This window comes from Haliotis rubra, unplaced genomic scaffold, assembly GCF_003918875.1.
Source record: "Haliotis rubra isolate DU_JTF1 unplaced genomic scaffold, ASM391887v1 Scf105, whole genome shotgun sequence".
NCBI lineage: Eukaryota > Metazoa > Mollusca > Gastropoda > Lepetellida > Haliotidae > Haliotis > Haliotis rubra.
Window position 1 is genome coordinate 2,186,415 of NW_025764948.1, and position 22,228 is coordinate 2,208,642.

The 22,228-nt window shown below is 39.7% G+C and overlaps 3 protein-coding genes across 3 annotated transcripts in view; 2 read left to right on the plus strand and 1 right to left on the minus strand.

The window, feature by feature from the left end:
• The first annotated feature begins 4,256 nt into the window (after positions 1-4,256).
• On the plus strand, positions 4,257-6,164 carry LOC124276287 (L-rhamnonate dehydratase-like). The gene has a single exon (XM_046711928.1). It carries the CDS (start codon positions 4,313-4,315, stop codon positions 5,600-5,602), a length of 1,290 nt encoding a protein of 429 aa, XP_046567884.1. The 5' UTR covers positions 4,257-4,312; the 3' UTR covers positions 5,603-6,164.
• A 712-nt stretch (positions 6,165-6,876) lies between these two features.
• On the minus strand, positions 6,877-20,950 carry LOC124276303 (coiled-coil domain-containing protein 40-like). The gene is made up of 20 exons (XM_046711929.1): positions 20,892-20,950; positions 19,197-19,257; positions 18,760-18,865; positions 17,657-18,103; positions 17,149-17,199; positions 16,411-16,679; positions 16,011-16,094; positions 15,601-15,820; positions 15,078-15,235; positions 14,792-14,932; positions 14,572-14,675; positions 13,518-13,761; positions 12,950-13,132; positions 11,523-11,768; positions 10,698-10,911; positions 10,134-10,395; positions 9,396-9,584; positions 9,093-9,213; positions 8,665-8,823; positions 6,877-7,684 (listed from the first exon to the last, which is right to left on the minus strand). Exons 1-20 carry the CDS (start codon positions 20,909-20,911, stop codon positions 7,436-7,438), a joined length of 3,528 nt encoding a protein of 1,175 aa, XP_046567885.1. The 5' UTR covers positions 20,912-20,950; the 3' UTR covers positions 6,877-7,435.
• A 46-nt stretch (positions 20,951-20,996) lies between these two features.
• Positions 20,997-22,228, plus strand: part of LOC124276318 (TBC1 domain family member 16-like) — a 34,192-nt gene continuing 32,960 nt past the window's right edge. Inside the window, exon 1 of the mRNA XM_046711935.1 lies at positions 20,997-21,037. The gene's annotated coding sequence lies outside the window, so the exon portion shown is untranslated. The remainder of the gene's footprint in view (positions 21,038-22,228) is intronic.

Sequence of the window (22,228 nt, forward strand, 5' to 3'; positions counted from 1 at the left end):
ACTCTTGGACAGCTTAGACAGACACACAGTGTAACATTAAGGTTAGTATTCATTTAATTAAAGTAATATTGCATTTCATCCTTGCAGTATATATATAATAAACACATATCTATTTACTATCATTTAAATAGGTATTATATTGTATAGCATGTAAGTGTGACATATGTATTTATGCTAGCTTTCCAATCCTAAGCTATAAACATAAATAAGTATCACTAATATATTCTTATCTTTACTATCCCTTTCACTGAATGTGTGAGATGAGAGAATGTGTTTTAATATAAGTTGCTATGTTTTAACTATGTTAACTATAAGTGTAATTATCAATGTGTGGAAGTAATTTTATGTTCATGAATGTAGCAGCCCTAAATCTACTCCACATTACATTGTATATTATTTATCATCTAATATTATTTACAGCAGATAAGTCCCCGTCCATAAGACTGGTGCTGTGCCTGATTGGTGTACACCCTTGTACCACCCACAGGGTATGTGTATATGTCTTTTTATATCCATGTATTTGTATATAGTACCATCACGTAATGCGTGGTGACGAATCATGTGTACTTTATCATTACGACTAATGCGTAATGGTGTATTATTATCTATCTTGTGTGTATTACATTGTATGCATGTATTATCATTACGTTATTCGTAATGATGTAATATCATAATTCCAAAATTTCATATGTTTAGTAAGTAATGGTATTCATGCTTTGAGTAACTACAGTATTATTGGTAATTGTCCATATGTATTAACCCGTGTATGGAATTATATGTATCTTGTATGAATTGTGTGAGATGTTAATTATTTTATTATATTTATTGTTACAGGGTGTCGTTTATCGTTCATCAATATCTCATCCTACCAAATAAACGACCTCACAAACCAGCAGAGTGTTGCTAATCTTTGCTTCACGTTGACCCTGCTATATTTGGATATTGATATATTTGCCCTAAATATTTAAACGGCAGTAAAGAAGGAAATGCTGTTTAGGTTACGTTGTAGAGCAAGAAATACCGTCGTTGCACGCTACTCAACCTGACACGACTCAGCAGAAATAGAGGCACTTCCGTGTTTAAGTGAGAGGTAGTGCGTAGGAAATACGTGTAACATGGTCATATAATCTCCGCCCGCTGATGAATATTCCTGACTATTCTACACTTAAGAGCATTCTAGCTTTAAGGTCACAACAGACGTACACTTAGCCAGCCCAAATCATCATATCACGGAGCCAACCCAAAGCAAGCCCTCTCCATGACGCAGATTTGATCATAACGATACCCAAGACGTCCGAAGAAACGTTGACGTCCGTCACTACGGGAATGTTAAATCGGGACTCGTCTGTCCACAACCGAGGTTGACGAACATGGTTTTGGCACCATCTCTGAACATAGCAACAGGATCGGTCATATGGCGGGACGTGGTAGTATTCTTTAATGACGTAAGCGGCCTGACTGCGTTTGTCGTGGATACGTCCTAGTCCTGAACTGAGCAGTGGCCACTGCAGTGTGGAACCCGTTCCGGGGCTGGGTCATCCAATCCAATTGTCCTGTCTTGGCGTTTTGACGCGTGGACGTCCTGCACGTGGGCGATCGGCAACCCCGTTATGGTTCTGATAACGTGTCAACAGTACTGAAATGGTGTTGCGGTGGCAAAGGAAACGCGCAGCTATCTGACGTTGAGACAATCCCCAAAGGACCATCCCAGTAGCCTCATAGCGTTGTGTGTTGGCATGATGTGCGGTTCAACAGCATTTTAATTTTTTGAATGAGCAAACGTCAAATAATAAATTTTCCAAATCGACAACATTTTTTAAATTTACGTACTCCACACAGTTTATCGACGAAATCCACATGCACATGCACAAAATTGTTGTACGTGCCCATGCCGAAACTACTGACGTCACGATAAGTAGCTCGTTCAGATGTTAAGTTACGTTCAGTGATTTTATCTTATTTGTAAAAACGTAGTTCCATATAAATTTTGATTTCCTATTAGCACAGTTTCTTTATGTGGCTAGTATATACAGATTCGCTGACCAAAATGTAAAAAAAATTGAACCAACATAGATCGAACCAATATCCTGGCACCCTCCATTGTCTTACTTTTCCATTGAATTAGGATGCATTAACGGGTTCAAAAACCCCATCGCCCGACGCCCGGGACAAGTCAGTTTTCATTTCGGGCAATCAAATAATGGTATCTTACTTGTCCGTGGGCTACTAGATAATTTCCACTTATGGTTTCAAACTGCAAATAAACTTTGATTTAATTTCATATCTGCTCAAAATGTAGCTATTAAATTTCGCAATGATAATAAAGTAGAGTTATCTTTCTTTGCTATTTATCACTTTTCAATAAATAGTCGAGAAAACATTAACATCAAATACCATGTTGATTTCTTCTTTCATAACTACATCATCATAATTATGTCATAAAATCAGGGCAAGTGGAAAATTAGTCAGGACAAGTTACTTAAAGTCAGTGGCTTTTAAAAAAGAAATTGAACCCCTGCTGCATATTGATAATGAATGAGCGGAAATACAATACTGTGGATAGTTCCGGTAGTTCTCTCCCAGTAACGCTTTTTCTGTTATTTATGTTGTCCTATTTCATCCCATATCAGTGTACTCTTACAGAACATTTGCGTGACAAGATTTGATCGCGTGTCACTGTATCTATCTAGTAGTAATTCAGTGACACAAGGCGTGTGGAATATATATTAAAATGTCAACGCCATAGAGTCATCAGTGTCGACTTTCTATCGAAACAGATTCCATTGGGTGTAAAAGACAGCTTAGCAGTAAAATTATATGACTGAATCACTGACAATCGGTGATGAAACTCCCAATGTGTTAAAGCATGCAATGGAGTAACTATGAAGAAAAACTCTCGTGATTTGTGACTTAGTTCCAAAAATATTCTTCTTTATTATTCATCATTCTGTCACCTTTTATATACAGAACAACACGTGGAGTCTATAACTCGAATGGGGTATGCTAGATTAACGATTGCTCAATGAAGATATATAATTTTGATAGACATTGAATGGGAGCCCTAGTAAGATGGTAGATTTAGAACCTGGACCTGAGAAAAAGTCTAGACTTTATTCATTTGTATCTTTTGCATTACAAAAAGGGCTGGACGGAAGGGAAATTATATGGGCCAGGACTACAGATGTGTATCCTTATCGTTATGTCGAGTTAAATACATTGGTCAACTATTGTCTGTTTGCAGTGAAAACGTACCAATGAATTTCACTCTAAACAAAAAAGTAAATCGATTAAAGCGAAATTAAGATTGCGAATCCTCATAACTTTACCTTGCCAATTGAACATTCAAATCTCAAAATTTTATTCAACTTAGGATAAAAGTTGTTTAACAAACGATCATAGTTTCAAATCGCTATTATTGGTTTGTATTACAAGGGAGTATGCACATTAGATGAAACACCGAGAACACGTAGGGCCGGTCTAAGTTAACGCTCATCACGTACCGCACGTGCATTTGTTTCACTGTTCTATCTACTGCGCTTACCCCCTAGTAATACACACCAATAATAGCGATTTGAATCTATGATCGTTTGTTAAGCAACTTTTATCCTAAGTTGAATAAAATTCTGAGATTTAAATGTTCATTTGGCAAGGTAAAATTATGAGGATTCGCAATCTTTATTTCACTTAATTTGATTTACTTTTTTTGTTTAAAGTTAAATGCATCGGTACGTTTTCACTGCAAACAGACTATAGGTGGGTTTAGTATTCGTGTGTGTGTGTAGCTTAAGTGCAAAGATGACAAGGATGAGCAAACATATGTCCACACAACTTATCATGCACAATCACGATCTATCACGGAATTACCATCCTACTGTATTTATCCTCAAGGTCAAGCTATAGAAAAAAACAGGTCAAATAGGACTGGAGTACAGTAGGTCAAGGTAGTGTCTGCACCTTTTGATTCTCACGTCACAATTTACCGTAAATAGTGTTAGATTAGATACCACGGATTAAAAAAGCAGATACATTTTCTGTAGGGACCGCGCAATGCCGTCACTGAATGTGTTTGTCTGGAAACAACGTTCTCTTCTCGATGCTCACCTGACTGAAACTAATAGATGCCAAAATACATTGTATAAGACCACTATTAGAGGTCGGACAAAGACTGATAAGGAAATGATGTTATTAAATGATGAACTTATAATCGAGGAAATAGGGTACGAATTATCTTATCTCGAGTCGTTCATCAAGAGGTGTTGTAGTCCAGAGTGACGTTATTTCATTTGGAAGCTAACTGCCACTTTGAATAAAGATGGCTGGAGAAGCGCGAGAATTCCCCCGTGTAAAGGCAGTGAGAGCCTATACAATAGCGGCCTCTACGGGGGACCAAGGATCCGACTGTCATGACGTCATAGACACTCATTGGATAAACGGAGGTCTGGCACCGATCGCCAACCCCATGTCAGGATACCTTCAATACAGAGCTTTCAGGAAATCTTGGGGGATCAACGCACTTGGGACTTTGGTTGTTGAAGTTGAGGCTGACGATGGAACTACGGGCGTTGGCGTCACCATCGGTGGAAAACCTGGATGTTACATTGTTGAGCAGCATCTGAGTAGGTTTGTGGAGGGTCAGGATCCTCGTGATGTGGAACTCATGTGGGATCAGATGTTCCGAGCTACACTGAACTATGGACGGAAGGGGTTGCCCATACAGGCTATAAGCGCCGTGGACTTAGCTCTGTGGGATCTTCTTGGCCGCTTGCGGAATGAGCCAGTGTACGCCTTGCTTGGCGGGAAAACTAAAGATCGTCTGCCAGTCTACTCAACAACTGGTCGTCCGGATCTCGCCAAGGAATTTGGTTTTGTTGGAGCAAAAGTTGCATGTCCATACGGCCCTGATGAGGGTGATGAAGGGTTGAGGAAGAACGTCGAATTCTTCAAAGGATGGCGAGAGAAAGTTGGACCCGAATTCCCACTGTCCCTGGACTGTTACATGGCGTTGACCGTCCCATATGCTATTCGTCTAGCAAAGGAACTAGAGCCATATGGTCTAAAGTGGATGGAAGAATATCTGCCTCCAGACGATTATGAAGGCTACAGTGAGGTAAGGAAGGCGCTGAGAGGTTCAAAGGTTCTTCTAACGACTGGAGAACACGAATATACAAGGTATGGATTCAGGCAACTTCTGAGTTCAAGGTGTGTCGATGTTATTCAACCAGACATCACATGGCTTGGAGGTATTACAGAAGCCAGGAGGGTGGTTGCCATGGCGTCAGCACACGATATCTTGGTCATTCCGCACGGTTCCAGTGTCTACTCGTATCATCTTCAGTATGCCTTCAGGAACTGTCCACTGGCAGAATTCATCAATCTGAGTCCGAAAGCTGACAAGATTACACCCTATTTTGGAGAGATATTTCCAGATGAACCTTTACCTAAAGATGGCTTCATTGACCTACCACCAAGAGCTGGATTTGGTGTGACATTATGTAAGGACAATCTTACCAGACCGTACGGGAGGTCAGAGAATGAGTCTTTCCAACAGGCAAAGGAGAACATTGGGAGAGAAGTACCACAGAAGGCCTCTTTTCCATTTTAGATTGGCAGCTGAATTCACGAGTTGAATGGGTGTCAGCACCTTAGCCGGATACTTTCTGAAATACTAATGAATTGTTCAGAACTATGGGATCTATCATAATATAGAATGAAACAAACTACAGCTTCTAAAATTGCACTTAAAGACTTCATAAAATACATGTAAAGAAATGGCATATGTAGTCTTATGTTGCAGCATATGTATCAGTTGAGACAGCAGAAATATCTTCACGTGTAATTAATCAATGCCACAACTTGTAATCAGTAAATTTATGAGTTTGAACACTTTATGATTGTCCATGAGAACGTTTTTTCACACCTTCAAACTATGGCTATAACTATAATTCAGCAGACCTGTAGTGATTAATTGTAAGAATATTGGTGCTTGCTGTTGGGCTTGATAGCCTAGTTTATTGTATGTCATCATATTCCAATTCTGGGGATGCTCATATGACATCTATCACTTGATTGTCTGGTCCATATTGTTACATACCACCCTCATATAGTGGGAATCTTGTGCTTTGCAGTGTAAACAAGAAACAAATAAAAGTATCGTCCATACTACACCATGGTCTCAAATGTTTTCAGTGCGTGTCGTAGAAACAACTGCATCAGCATTGACCTGATACCTTCCCCTTTGACAAGAACAGTCATCTTGTTGCCATGTGTGATCTAGGTACTGATAGATGTAATTTAGAGTTCTGGATAGTGCTTCACGGGTTTTTTTTATCTAACCCTATCATGAAGCCAAACTATACCTAAAGTACACATGATTCTGACCACTTCAAGACTGTATTTGAGGCCATAATCCACATCTTCTCAACATGAGAATAATGTGGTGTATTTTCATGAATCAACCAAGGAAGAAGTCGGAAGTACCAGCAGATTGTTGAGTGGTATCAAGGAGAAGGTTCTTATCGGGAGAAAGTTTTTAATGTCATAGTTGTTCTAAATTTACTTTGTTATCTACCCATAACATATCAAACTGCTGCTCACACATCCTATACACATCTCAATGTACATATTGTCTATGCTACACCAAAGAAGATCACTCAGTTTTTTTTCACATGACAAAAGACAATCTGTCATGGCTCTCATGTCACAAGTGGCTTTATTAATGTCTAGGCCAAGGAAGAGGCTCTGCATCAAACTTTAGACATCATTTCCCATTATATATATTATATATACCCATAGATTTCATATATCTGTGTGGTGAAACCTCATTAACTCACTCACTCACTGTTGGCTGTAAATGAATAAATAACAACAGTCCTAAACTACTTGTGAAATTCATAGTTTATTCATGTAATACAAGTATCATATTTAAACATATACACTTGAATAAACGAGCCAGATTTGAAGACTCAAATTTAGATTTAGGACTAAACTTTACACAAAATAATTCTTCCATGTTCAGTATTTCAAAATGAGTGAACAATGGAGTAACAATGTTTGGCATTGTTGAAGGAATAATATGGGAAATAATGGACGGACAAATGCATTAACGTATGCATCAACATATCAAAATACCTACATTTTACTCAATAAATTATAACATATACAAAAGAGAACAAAATATACAGACATTTTCAACTGTTCACATTTCTTCACACAACATTAAGTCATCACATCATATATATTCATGGATACCAGTCTTAAGACTGACCTCAGCATTCAGACCGGAATGATATTGATAAAACATAAATCTCAACAGACCGTCAACTACAAGCAATGCATTAAACAGTAGGTGATGAAAATCTATTCCAGATATTGATTGGCAGGCCAAAAATCAATCATGTATGGTCCTCAATTACATGCATTGATGCTGGTGAATACATTAATCGTCATCATGGGGCACCCCCCGGGAGCTGAGTGCGATGGTGACGTTCCTCAGTGCTGGTTGTACATGGGGGAACTCCTGGTTGAGTCTGTCCACAATGGTACTGAGAGCCTGCATGCGATCTATCTGCTTGCTGTGCTCTGTCTCCAGGGAGGATTCCGACTTGCACAGCATCGTGTACTTGCCATCCTTTACCTGCTGGTAATACTTGTGTTTCTGCTGTTTGCCTACTAGATCCTTCATATTCTGGAACATATTCAATCATATTGGAATTGCATTTACTTACCGTATTGTAACTTTCTTGAGTTTTGTGCACATCCATGCATAATGTGTACCTATTTTATGGGATCCAGTATTTGCATCATCTTTTGTGCATTATGTGCAGTCTGGTTGACACATGTCATCGTATCCCATTTGCGTAGATCGATGCTCATGCTGTTGATCACTGGATTGTCTGGTCCAGACTCGATTATTTACAGACCTCTGCCATACAGCTGTAATATTGCTGAGTGCGGCGTAAAACTAAACTCACTCACTCATTATGTACAGTCAAGTATTTAGAACTTGAGTTTGGTGCATTCATGCTTTGACAAAAGAGAACTAGGCCAAACAATATGTCATGTATATTTTGTCATTTTGTGAATAAAATGCAGATTTAAATAAATACATAATACTTTAGGATATGAACAATAATGTAAATACATCTGAAAATATGCTTTTAAGAAAGTGGTAAAAATTTAAAACGTGATATATTTGGGATCACACTTTGTCAGTAAAGTACACACTCTAGTATAGTGTCACACACACAAAAGACACCTAATTGCCAACACAGAAAGTCAGTGTCGCTTCAAATCTTGGATGCTTCTCAACCCAAAAAGTAAAATGCTAGGGGACCAGCAGAATATGAACAATACAAATTCCACCCTCCATAAAGAGAGACTGACTGACTGACTGAGTATGGTTTTACGCCGCTTTCAGCAATATTCGAGCAATATCACGGCAGGGGACACCAGAAATGGGCTTCACGCATTGTGCCCATGTGGGGATTTGAACCCAGTGTGACGAGCCAACGCTTTAACCATTAGGCTACCCCACCGCCCCCATAAAGAGAGAATGTTGAGTCTTAAAACAAGGTTAATTTCTGTAGGCTAAATGCTTTATACACACTGATCAACAAGAGGATTGACATCAATGTTAGAGACTCAGGACACAAACATTGGACACACCTTTAACTTGACATCCAGGAGCCTCTCGATGTCCCCATCCAGGGTGTCTGCGGAGCCCTGGAGCTGCTGGCAATTGACCTGCTTCTCCTCCAACTGACCACTCAGCTCCTGCTGGTGATCGAGCAGCTCATGGATATCATTGTCACAGCTTGAAGCATCCTGTAGCATACAGAGGGTCAGAGTGAGTGAGGGACTGGGTGAAAAAGGAGGGACAGAGAAAGAGTGATGAAGTTAGTGAGTGAGGAATGATGGGGAGAGTTTAGTACCATAACCTAAACAAAATGACCATATTTTCTTGTGCACAAATGCACATACATTTTGTTAAGTCATCTTGCATGCATTTTGCATTCAATTACTATTTCATAAAAGGAGGATGGAATTAATCATTATAGCTAAATTTATATAAGCATTATAAAACCACAACTTACATTTACTGTTTGTTTTATCTTTCTACGATGCTCAGCCATCTGTCTCTCAAACGTTCCCTTGGTAACAACCTTCTGCTTCATCTTGGACTGAGAGTCGCCTCGGGTTACAATGGTGTCTCTCCTGCACATATACATATGGATGTATCTAACAAGCAATATCGACCACACACTGATTTGTCATCCACTATTTCATGAACAATTTAAGTGTCGATATAATGCCTCTTTCAGTAATATTCCAGAGATAACCACTGACCTTCCCCCCAAAATAACAACAAAACTATCATATTGACTGTTACAGCATACCTGGACACTGCCTTCTCCATGTCTTGGATCATCTTCTCCTGCTGCTTCATCAGCTGACTGTACCTGACCTGCATCCGATGGATCTCGGACTTCATGGCTCTAATCTCTCCCTGCCCGACCTCAGAGTCTACAGCTGACCGGGTCTCCCTCGCCAGCTGAGTCTTCTTCTCCCACAACATGATTTGACGTCTGAAACATGAAACACATCATACTTGAAGGGGTGTTGTTTTATGCTTGGATCAATATTAGTAGGTCATGTTGAAATATGAATAGAATCCCCTGCTTCCCTTATGATTTTTATGGAGAAGCATGTACACTGTGAATGACAAAGTAGGTACAAAGTAGGTACAAAGTAAGTGACCCCCCTGCATGTCATCATGTCATGTACAAAATCAATGACCCCTCCCCCCCCTTCCCTTTCCCATACTTTTTAAGCATAATTTTAAAATATATTTATGTACAAAAATGCTGCCCTTGCCCCTAGTACATGTGCACTAAATTGATGCCCCTTACTTCCTCTCCCCAGAACAAAATGGGTGGACCCCCAACCCCCAAAACCCCCCATCATTTCTCCCCAAAAAAAAAATAAAATAAAAAAATAAAAAAAATAAATAAAAAAATAAAAATAATAATAATAAATAAATAAAATAAAAAATAATAATAAATAAATAAAAATAATAATAATTATGAACGGTCCCTTTGACTGGGTAGTCTCTTCAACACCCTGTCTCTACTCACTCTGCCTCCACCAGACTGTTCAGTAGCCTCTCCTTCTCTTCCTTCACAGAGTCAAGATGGTCCTGCATCTGTATGGATTCTTTCTCTGCATCCTTCAGGTTGGCAATGAAGTCATTCTCCAGCAGTGTTGTGCCTTGCTCCAGTTGCACCTCATGGCCCTTCTCTCTGTGTAGCAGTGTGTTCAACTTGATCATATCATTCTGCATGTTGGTGATGTGACGTTCAATATCATATGTCTCACGTCTCTGCTGGTCAATGTCATCTGTTGATAAATATCACAAATTATGTTGCTAATTTAAAGCAGATAAGTTTCATTAGATAGGGTCAAACAATCCATACTCAGAAGCCATTGTGAACATCCATTTTCAACATTGAAATCACTGGTAGGATAAAGCGGACAAGGGTGGATACAGAACAACAACAATCAATGGTTTGAAGGAATTAACATGGAAAACACAACACACTGATCAGTTAAGGATTATATCAAACAGTTAAGGGTTATATCAAACAGATAACGATTTTATTTAACATATAATAACATGTATAACATATATCCCAACTTACGTTCCGTCCTGATCTTCTTCTGTAAGAGGATGGTGAGCTGCTTCTTGTGTTTCTCAACATCCTGTGACTGGTCTTCCTTGTCCTTGGTCAGTCTGACCAGTTCACTCTGCTGTCGGAGCCACATCTGCTGCAGCTCGGTGATCTCCTGCTGCCTAACGTCTATAGACTTCTGGAGGGAGTTGATGGTGATCTCCAGTGGACCCAGCTCCACACCCTGACAACCAATGCACAAGAATTCAGGGAGGGGGCACTGATGGGTCTAACGCCAACAGGATATCAGTTACACCACTGTGTGTCAACTAAATGTGCCATCAAGGCCTAGATGATCATGATCTCAGTAACCATGGTATTAGAGGTGGGCAGCAATCTATAGTCAGTAGACCTCTAGTTTGTTAACAACAGTTACTATTGTTTAAAGTGAATTGTTGATAAAGCTACTTCTTCATCCATTTTATTTTCAAATGCATTTGAAGCTTCTTAAACCCAATAGGACCATCTGGGTGGTTTAGTTACACAGTCAGTTGCAAACCTGCCTATTGGGCCACCCATGTACAACTTCATTTCAAACATGACTGAGTATGTGAGTATGGTGTTAAGTATAAATATTCTCCATGTTCCTCGCTAGAGAGGACGTAGGTGGCCACAGTAATTTGCCTCTTTATCATGTAATATGTGTTCTTCTTACTTCTTTATATCTAAGGTAACCAGTTTTCACAAAATGAACACAATGTGAAGAAAATCAATATATATATATACATGCAGTTGCACACCTCAAATGCTTCAAAGGAACCATATGGACACATATAAAAGGCATGTAGAACTTACCCCAGCAGAGCTGATCATGTGTTCAAGCTTCTTGTTGAACTGATCAATTAGATTCTGTTTACGTTCAATGATAGCGTTTCTCTTGATGATCTCATTCTCACTCTTGGAGATGATGTCATTCTTCTGGCGGATCTCATCATCTAGACCCTGTAGGATCTTCTTCAGTCTCTCAGTCCTGGCCTTCACATTGGATGTGTCCAGAGCATTCCTGGCAATGGTGTTCTCTACCTCCGCCATTTGGGTCTCCTGAAAAAGTAAAGAGATAAGTTGATAAAACAGATAAAGATCACAAAACTTTGACACATGACAATTACATACCAGTACAATGGCATTAGCACCTTTCTTCAAGTGTTTGGTATTCACCAGTGTAGGAAAGATAGCCCGTCCCAACGTCCGAGACGGGTGAATTTTGTGGAGGACGGGTTAAAAAAATATCTAGTCCGTCCTCATGTCGGATCAATTTTAGCAAACCAATGACATATATATAATGATTATAACCTTTTTGAATATTTACTGCCGAAGGTGTTTTATTTATATTTGGAGGACAGGCTAGATTTTGGCAGGACTGGTAAAAAATTTGACCTGCCATTCCTGTGGACAGGCTAGATTTTCTACATCTTTCCTACACTGTATTCACCATGAGAAATATCTAAAATCTGTGATCATTTCCAATACTCTGGGTTAGTGGGACATCTACCTCTTCTGTGAAACCCACACAAACAGATATGGGTGCCGTTGTACAAAACAACCTTAGCGCTAAGACTACCTTAAGTCTATGTTAAAGTATGGGAGTTACGGTCACCTTAGAGCTAAGATCGCTTTGTACAACGGCACGGCACAAAGACCCAAGAAACATAATCAGGGTAAATCATAGGATTCTTGCAAAGACACCAAATACTTCCACACAACTTGTTGTGCCTCAGCCAACTTGTCACCTCTGCACACTAACTCAACAGGACAACTCATATGTAAATAACTTGTCATTGCTAATACGGATGTCTTAACCATCCAATTGTTTTCCCATGCCAGGAGGAATATTAAAGATGTTAAAATACAAACCCAATGACAGCTAAGACTGTGATGATATTTGACGAGATGTAAAAGAAATAAGATGTGGCCACAGTTATCAGTAAGCATGTTGTGCGCGATGTCTGTATCTGTATGGTGGTGGATTTACGCCGCTTTTAGCAATATTCCAGCAATATCACGGCAGGGGACACCAGAAATGGGCTTCACACATTGTACCCATGTGAAGAATCGAACCCGAGTCGTCAGCGTTACGAGCCAACACTTTAACCACTAGGCTACCCCTCCGACCCCCGGTGGTGGATGACTGGAATAAAACTGAACATCACACTCAGAAACATTGATGTGCTTACTCTGGACTTAATATTAAAAAAACCTAAATGCCATGCTGGTGAACTCACAAGATTCTTGGTGAGGTCCCTCATCTTGCTGGTCAGTTTCTTGGTGTACTGGGCAGCCTTGTCCATGGTCAGCTGGTTTCTGATCTTCTCCATGATCTCATCCTCCAGCTTCACCTTCTCCTGGTACTCCCGCTCTATCTGCTTCCTCAGCCCATTCAACTCGTTCATGCGGAGTGTCTTGTCCTGCAAACAGAAGATATCGAGATTTGGTAGGACTCCGTAGATTGATTCTCAGAATCCTAATATTGCCAAGTAAATAGTTCAGAAGAGATGGAAACTGAATAACTGAAACAGACAGGTACTTGAATAATCATGTTTATTTCTATACAAAAGGCTACTTTAGAAATGTTCAATTATTCAATCTTTAATCATTGAGTCAGGAATGGATAAATACTAATAAGTCTTGTAAATATATGACTGCTTAACATTTATGCTTACATTTAAGTTCATTTTTTTTAGCATAGTTCAAAATAAAATCAACAACATAGCCATAATGAAAGAATATCTTTGATTTCCAATTCAGTCACATTGTGTTTACACACAAACACGAGACAACATCTTAACCTACTGCTGTGGCCTTGTTGAGTGTCGTCTCAGTTTCATGCAACATCCGAGTGAAGGTCGTGTACTCAGCCTTGAGAGCGTCGTGTTTAGCCTGGCAGGTGATCAGCTGCTTCTTGACCATGTCGATGTCACGGTTAGTCTTGGCCAGGATCTGACACAGCTTCTCATTCTGCTCCTGCTCCTTCTGTATAGACTTCTTGAATCCCTCGATCTCCGTCTCCAGTGACAGGATCTTTTGCTGCTGCTGACTGCAATCACACCCCCACAAAAGGCATGTTAATCCCCAATACTGCGGGTGGAGGTAGCACTAGGGGGCAGACTCAGGATAATACCACATTGTCTATCTGCTATCCCTTTCACTAACTTTGGTATATGGGGAATGAAAACCCAAGTCGGCATCACGATGAGTCAACACCTTCACCACATGACAACCTCAGTGCTGACAATGTCAAGTTGCGGTTATCGTTAACTTCCAGTTTAATAAACATCATTAATTTGAGTTAGCTGTCAAACAAAGTGGGTTTTAATATACTTGATCTAAACTAGCTAGAATGGCAGGTCTACCTCATCATAGTGCTTACTGTGTAACTTTACTTGCCTCTATACCAAGCCAATAAACTCTAAAATTCTCACAAAAGAACCAAACACTGGAACTAAACATCTCTCCAAGTCATGAGACCGCCTCCGTGGTGTAGTGGTTAGACTGTCCGCCTGGAGTGCGGAAGGTTGCGGGTTCGATCCCCGACCGCGTCATACCAAAAGACGTTAAAATGTGGTACTTGTTGGTCCTTGCCTGGCGCTCGGCATTATGGGTACAACAAGGACTGGTCGGCTCGGAGTCAGTATAATGTGTCTGAGTGGGGTATTCATGCTTCACTGCGGCATGGTATCTCAGTGGGCTAGCACTCTAAAACCAGCTTAAGTCTGGGCTAGTACAAGCAGTTGCGCATTCACATACACAAGTATGCACGTCGTCATATGAGCGAAATATTCTCAAGCACGACGTTAAACCCAGTTTCACCTCACCTCACCTCCAAGTCATGAACTGATATTCTTACCTGAGAGCCTCCTGCATGGCAGCGTGTGCCTCATCTCGGCGCCTCATCCCGATCAAGCTGCTATTCCACTGTTGGAACAGCTGCTTCTTCTCAAGGCTGATGGCCTGCAGGGGAGACAATTTTGAGTGAAATATATGTCTTAATAACTTCTCAATTTTCTAAAGGATTTTAATTGAATTACAATCCTTGTGGTCTTTCTAATCCCTTCCTACTGACACACCTCAATTTCCATGTGTGCTTCCATCAGTGCTTCCTTGGCTGCTTTTGTTTCATCCGACTGGGCAGTGATTTGAGCTTCAAACATGGCCATCTCTTCCTTCAGTTTGTCTACCCTCTCCACCAGACGGTCCACGTACAGGTCCTTTAAAGTGAAACACAACAAATCTTCAGCACAATTAACCTCAACCATAAATACATCTTGTTTATCCCAGTTCCTTATACAATACACACTATTAGTTATGCTTTCAAGAAATTGATACAGTTTTGCATGAGTGAACACATCTTACCTGTTTCTGCTTCTCCATCTCGACCTTGGCCACTTCTGACTCTGCCTTCTCTGCAGCTCGCCTCATGATGGCGATGTCGCCACGGACATCCTCCTTAGCATTGTCCATGTAGAAGAGACGCAGTGCCAGGTTCTCAACCTCAGCCTGGAGCTCAGCACCTACAGTATAGCCACAGTGTGTGAGTAAGAGCGTAAGTGGTTCCATGTTGATCATACATCAGCAAGTTTCAATAAATAACGATAAAACAAAAACACACAGTCTGGATCTCATTCCGCAAAGTGGTAAGTGAATTAAAGTGATCGTAAGTCCTATACTTTAACATAGGGTTATAACAGTTGTAGTACTAAGATTGAAATGGGGTCCTGGGCCCTTATTCTCGAAACGACCTTCGTAGCCCTAAGAATTCTTAACTTTGATCGTAGCCAATGTGTAAAGAATGGGCTTAAGAAGTTCGTAGGGCTACGAATGTTTTGAGAATAAGGTCTTACAAACGTTTGCCAGCGGACATTCAACAGTCACTCACCTCTCTTCTTCTCCTTGTTAACAGCCAGCTGGTTGTCCTTGTACAGGGAACGGACCTCATCCAGCTGCTGCTCTTCATGCTGGCGGTCCTGGTTCAGATTCGAGTATTCATCATGGTTCTGTTCTAACATCATCTGGTAGCGAGCAAGCTCTTGCTGGACTCCATACAGCTCCACACCAAGATCCTCACGGTTCTTCTTCTTGGAGCGAAGATTCTCCTCCTGAACACAGGACAATTATCACTTAATCAGGGTATCCAATTTGCTTGTGTCGTGTATATATATAGATTAGTTTCACAACAAAGTCAGTTATATAAGATCAAAACCTAACCATCTTTATTGGTTAAAATATACTGGAGTAACACTGTAATATCTCATCATTAATTTCGAGACATCCATTGATTATTCTTACCAATTCCCTGAGTTCAAGAGAGACTTTCTCGTTCTGCTTGTCGAGGTGATTCTTGAGAGCGTTCTGAAATCTTCTCATCAGTGGCTGAAAAAGGGAATGTTTTAAAGTTAATGAACAATTGAAAAACAAAGAAATTCTGTTGTAAATATTTTTTATGTTCTTAAAATATATCTGGCATACTGTGACTACCTTTTGCACCAATCCATTCACACAATTAATATTTTACAAAATTACACAAAACATCTACAGAAAGCATCAAAGAAATCAATAAAGGACCAAACACTACATAAACAGCTATCAATGAGTACATGTTAGAAGATAAACATTACCCTCTATAAACATGTACATACACAATCAGCTGTTGACACTTCCACCGACAGCTGTTACATTTAACACTTACATGATCAGGGTCCAGGACCACCATATCAGTTTCATTATCACTGGCATCATCAGAGTCTGCGCCGACTTCATCTACAGCTTCCTCTTCATCATCACTCCCGCCATCACTGTCGTCCTCCTCGGGTTCGGAGGGTGGTCGGCCCAGGATGTCGGTGATATTGAGATGGGTCTGTGGTGGCTCAGAGGGCATCTGGGGCTCAGGGTAGTCCTCCGGTTCACCATCATCACCAACTCCAAAGTCATAGTTTTGAGGGTCATCCTCATCTTTAGCTGTATATAATAACAATTCAACATTAAGTGAGTGAGATAGGTTTTATGACCCTTGAACAGTATTTTGTGTAATGCCAAACAGACCATTTTGTTTAATGCCACACCCAGCAATGTACTTGCTATCTGACAGTGGTCTGTAAATGTACAAGATCTGATCAGACAATCCAATGATTGACATGATGAGCATTGATCTATGCAGCTGGGATACGATGACAAGCATCAACCAAGTCACCAAGACTGACCAAGCCACCTCTTACAAGCATTGGTTGCTAAAGACAGATTCAAACATTTCACACATATCAAAGCAAGTCAACTTCATACTGGAAGAAAACTGAACTGGTCTTAATATTACCACCTGGCTAAATCCAATAAGTCCATATATTACAATGGACCTTCAATGACCAAAGACTTCCCTACAAGTTACACTCTAAATTAAGGCAGTGAGTTAAGGTACAAGCAGGTGACTTACCTGCCAACACCAAGGCCATGGTATTATCTGGTTCTTCCTTGTCAGCCACATCTGGAACAAAGTCAGTTTTCATCAAGCCAGGTGTCAAGCAATCAAGTAATCAACATCATCACACATTACCTGTGGACAAGCTTGATTATCTTGTATATGTGTACCTTTATTCTCTCTCCATAGTAACAGTAACTCTTAGCCATATTTCACTGTAACCTGTCTAATGGGCCTCTTTATGGAATAAACTGTCAGATTCTATCATATATACCTCAGGCCTATTCACCACCATAACATATTTTAGGAAGTGACATCACTAGCTCCATCTCAAAACACCACTGAATCAAAGACAAATAAACTTTGTGTATATGACCTGCATTCCATTCAGCAAAATGATCTTAAACTTAAGATATGACCATTGTAAGTGTATGTAAAAGTATGGGAGACATAATCATATTAGTGCTAAGATGTCTTTACAGAATGGGTCCCAGGACAGGATAAGATATAAACACTGATTTACCTAATTCTTTCTCAGCAACTGAGTCAGGCCTCTTGATACTTGATCCAGGTCGGCTCCCTCGACCTGACTTGGCTGCAGATGCAGGTCGAGACCCAACCCGTGGAGAGACCTTACCTCCTGCTGTGGGAGTGGTTGACCCCACCCTCTCTCCTGTGACAGCAAGTGGGGTGGTTGGGGTGGCTGGCTTAGCAGCAGATGCAGGTCGACCTGTTGCTGATGGAGGGCGGTCAGTTGTGGGTGTAGGTGTACGTCCAGCCTTGGCTGCTGATGTTGGACGTGAATCAGCCTTAGGGGTAGCTGATGTTGGACGTGAAGCAGGTTTAGGGGTAGCTGATGTTGGACGTGAAGCAGGTTTAGGGGTAGCTGATGTTGGACGGGAAGCAGGTTTAGGGGTAGCTGATGTTGGACGGGAATCAGCTTTAGGGGTAGCTGATGTTGGACGTGAACCTAGTTAGGAAAGGATATTTTCAAATGAATGTCAGACGATCAAACAGTTCCAGATATGGCATGGAAACTTTCAGAAAAGAGTTGGATAGTTACCTGGTACAATTGTATAGCTCAGTGTCATTTTGCAATATTCAGTACTTTGAGATATCCTTACCCAAAATAACATTAGACAGCTGCAAATCATTATGCATATAAATGTAATGAGTATTTTGAGCCACAAAGATTATCATAAGTGGATAAAATATTAGGGTTAAGCCTCAAAATACTTGAAACAAATGTGTGTGGCAATACAAAATATTCTAATTTTTACCTTAGTACTATGAAATGGAAGACAGTTTGTAAAAAAATTCTTGGTGACAAATGTTGGTAAGACAACTTTGTTAGTTGGTTGGCAAATATACAGTGAAAAGGCACTTCATATAGCTCACCAGGATATGTAGAAAACAGTTTAAAACACCACTTAACAACAGTTGCTGTCAGATGTTCTCTGCATACAGATTGAGGACAAAAGTATCAATAAACACAAATCACCAACTACATGTATCCATTATACTAAATACATATCTGCAAGAATGAATGTACAAATGCAGAGCATTGTTCCAAAACATCTGCTTTCCCATATTACAAAATTGAAAATTCATGACATAAATGGTTACCTCCAGCAGATTTTCTCCCTGACTGTGGCCTTGAGGAGGGTTTGGCTGACCCTGGACGGGATGAGGGTTTTGTCTCTCCACCTTCCTCCATGGCGTCTGTTTCAAACTGTGAATAAAGGCCTCCAGTACTGAGTGTCACACTTCACGTTCCCCACACTCCCATTAGAAGTTAATCTTGAATCACTACAAACACTCGTCAGTTCTTGAGGCAAGTGGATGGTTTAGCATTGTGCTATTACTACTTAATGACTTTATCAGAGTAATTTCAGGATAATGAAAGACGTCTTTGGAATAATATTTCTATAACTGTACCATTATCATGATTAGAATTACTCATACCAATCATATACTACAAAGTAATGCTTATCAAAGTCAGCATGACTATTCAGACCAGTGATGGTGCTCAGACTCCTAAAAAAATATTAAAACTGCAATACCTCTTTTAATGCTTCTGTTGTCACCTTAGAAACAACATCTTGAACTTTGGCAGAAGAGGGTCTGGAAAACAGGATGCAAATCGGGACATAAGCAAGATGATAATAAACATGAAATTGAAGACTATATCACAGACACAAAAGGGAGATGCAGTAGCATTGATTTGGGATTTGTCAGCCTTATGGTTTCCATTGTATGAAGGCATGGGAAAAGTATATGTAAAAGATTTGCCAGAAAAAGTAATGTAAGTTCCATTGTACACCATGCCCAGCCAGTTAATGGTGCTGAGAACATTGTGCACTTATAGTACACTCATAATTATAATGACAACATACAGGAAAAACCCTAAAAAAATGCAAATATCTATCAGCCTTTGTGAAATCTGAACTACCAGGCAAGTGCCAACTTCTGTCACTGGTTCATCACCGAATTCTATGTTTGGAAGGATGCTTAAAAGGGTGTCATCAAGTTCAAGGTTTAGCGGACATTTCTAAAGGTATCATCTGTACTACACTGAGCATCAGGTAATTATGCTACCCTTAAGACACTACATGTTATGGATTAATAACTAACAGCAGAAGCAACCACTTCATTACATGTTACATATATTGTCGGATCATAGATTTTAGGACATCGTACATTTTAAGATGTCAGTGCTTACTCAGCCAGGGGTGTTACTTCACACAGGTATTGCAAAGCTTTGAACAATGGCTTATGTTTAGGATAAAGTTAGTGAAATGCTTTATAATCGCCTGTGTGATCAGAAAGAAAACAACAAATGTTTAGTTAGCTAGGCATGAAAATGTCCTTGTGAAAAGAAAGTTCACTACCCAATGATATGCACAATGACAGATGCCTTGCTTGATTAGCATCTGATTGGTGTGTGGTTTTTGTGAAAGAAAGTAGTTCCAGGGTTCCAAATTAACATAAGTCTGCTAGTCTGAGAGAAGTAAAATATTCCGAGGTGGACTAATGACATTTCCCATGTTCACTCACAAAGAATTTAACATGTCCTTGAGGAGTAATGCTTTTACATCAGATTGCAGTTTCAAATACCAATGCCACTCTCAAATATCATAAATTGTTATGTTTTTTCATTTCATGTGAATAGCCGGAGAAATTTACCTGGGTTTTCATTTATTATCATCAAGTTATATGTTTTTGGACGCCATACATTTTCGGACAGCAGTGTTTTATCACAGTATAATGGTATGTGTTGCATTCCGCAGATGCTAGGTTGATGATGATGATGATGGTTGTTTGTGCGATTAGTGAGAACACAATTGATGTTCTTAAGCGTCGGAAAACCCACACAACACGATGATACAGTCTGTAAGTTAGTGTAACTAGGAAATTTCAGGAAGGACTAGTGATATTTCCTTGTGGACTACTAAGTTAATTTTGCTTACCTGTAACAATACACTAAGCAGGATACTTTAAACCTATGTCTTTGTTTGACTTTGATGTTGACACGTACATTTCTTTATCTTTATTAAAATTAAGAAGGTGGAAAAAAAGGTAAGAGCAGTTATATATAAAATCCACTGTCTTCGTCGCCAATGCGTTCTAGATGTTACCTTTTAACACAAATCTAGGCACCTTTCATATTTAACACAAACATGCATACTATCAAATTGAAACCTATAAACAAATATACATATTATCGTAAATTATTCTGCAATAAATTCTCAACAAACCTTTCCTGCTGGTCAGCCATACTGTAAATTGTTGCTATGCGTCAACAACAACCTGTTGTGGAATTGTGGGTAAAACTGTGGAACCAATAGAAAGCCTCGTTACAACATTCAGTGGGATTATTCAAGATGGTGGCGTTTGACAGACGGTAAGTAGTCGATAGCCGATTTTCTATGACGAAGTTTGTAATGCGCTCACACTGTATCATAGGAACAAAATTCAAGACATTTAGAAACTATGTTAGATATTTTTTCTATTCAATTCCATATAAGTATGTGTGTATACTTAAAAAATTGCCGTTTTTGCGACAATACTGTGTCACACATTGTGTATTGTTTTCATTCCTTATCCGCCCCCGTCACTGCTGACGAGTTCGACATCGATGATGAGTTGGATGAAGCTGCAGCATTTTTTTTTTTATCTCGGAGCTTTCGAATTCTAAGCATCAGATATCTAAAGTGTTTAATATTGTTCTGGGTCGAATAGGCATTCACTATCGATTTGTTGAACGGACATCAGTTGGCGCATTTTGGAAGTATTTTCACTCCAAGTATAGCTGTAGTGATTATTGCTAGGCACCTAGAACTATACTTGTTTAAAGTGTGAGATATACATGCTGTATATCTAAGGATTGGGATCCCAGTCAAATGGTCGTTTCAGTAGGTTTAAATCGGGTGATGGAGGGGCCCATCGTGGCAACATGTTACACATCTCGTGCAAATGTGATATAGATTCATATGCCCATGAATAAATGATTTCCCCAACATAACATTGAGACAGTGTCCCAGTTTCGCCCATGAAACTAATATATATGTCTGAAGCTGAAATTTTCAGCATTCATGTGTTTCTTATTGAATGACTTGTGGAGTAACAGCAGGTATATTTTGAAAAAAAACCCAAACATTCACAATGATATCAATGGTCACATCATTGCTGTTTTTAATGTGGAAGGCTCATCATAGGGTTGAATGAACTGCCTCAACTCTGATTATCCAGTTAGGAAACTCGCTGCCAACAAACAAAAAACCCCCCAAAAACCAACAAAACCCCAACCCAAAAAAACAAAAAACAACAACACACAAATAAAACAACAACAACAAACAAACAACAAAACACACACACACCAGACTTCCTGTACTACATTGTAAAAAGACTCTTTGTCTGGTCTGGTATTTGAGATTGTCGTCAATATCATAAAGAAAATGTCCTTAAAATAGAGACTTGCTCAATTCCTCTGCTTATTTTGAGGATGTAACACTATGTCATGAAAAAACAAATTATAGTTACAATGATTTGTGTTTAGGCTCATACCGTATTAGGGTTAAGCAGTTGCATTGGA

Coding starts and splice junctions, on each gene's coding strand:
- LOC124276287 (XM_046711928.1), top strand. CDS start 4,313: ATGGCTGGAGAAGCGCGAGAATTCCCCCGTGTAAAGGCAGTGAGAGCC.
- LOC124276303 (XM_046711929.1), bottom strand. CDS start 20,911: ATGGCTGACCAGCAGGAAAG. Junction 16,095..16,410: donor TGGTCCTGGACCCTGATCAT/GTAAGTGTTAAA, acceptor TCCCTTTTTCAG/CCACTGATGAGAAGATTTCA. Junction 7,685..8,664: donor TCCTGGATGTCAAGTTAAAG/GTGTGTCCAATG, acceptor AATATGTTCCAG/AATATGAAGGATCTAGTAGG.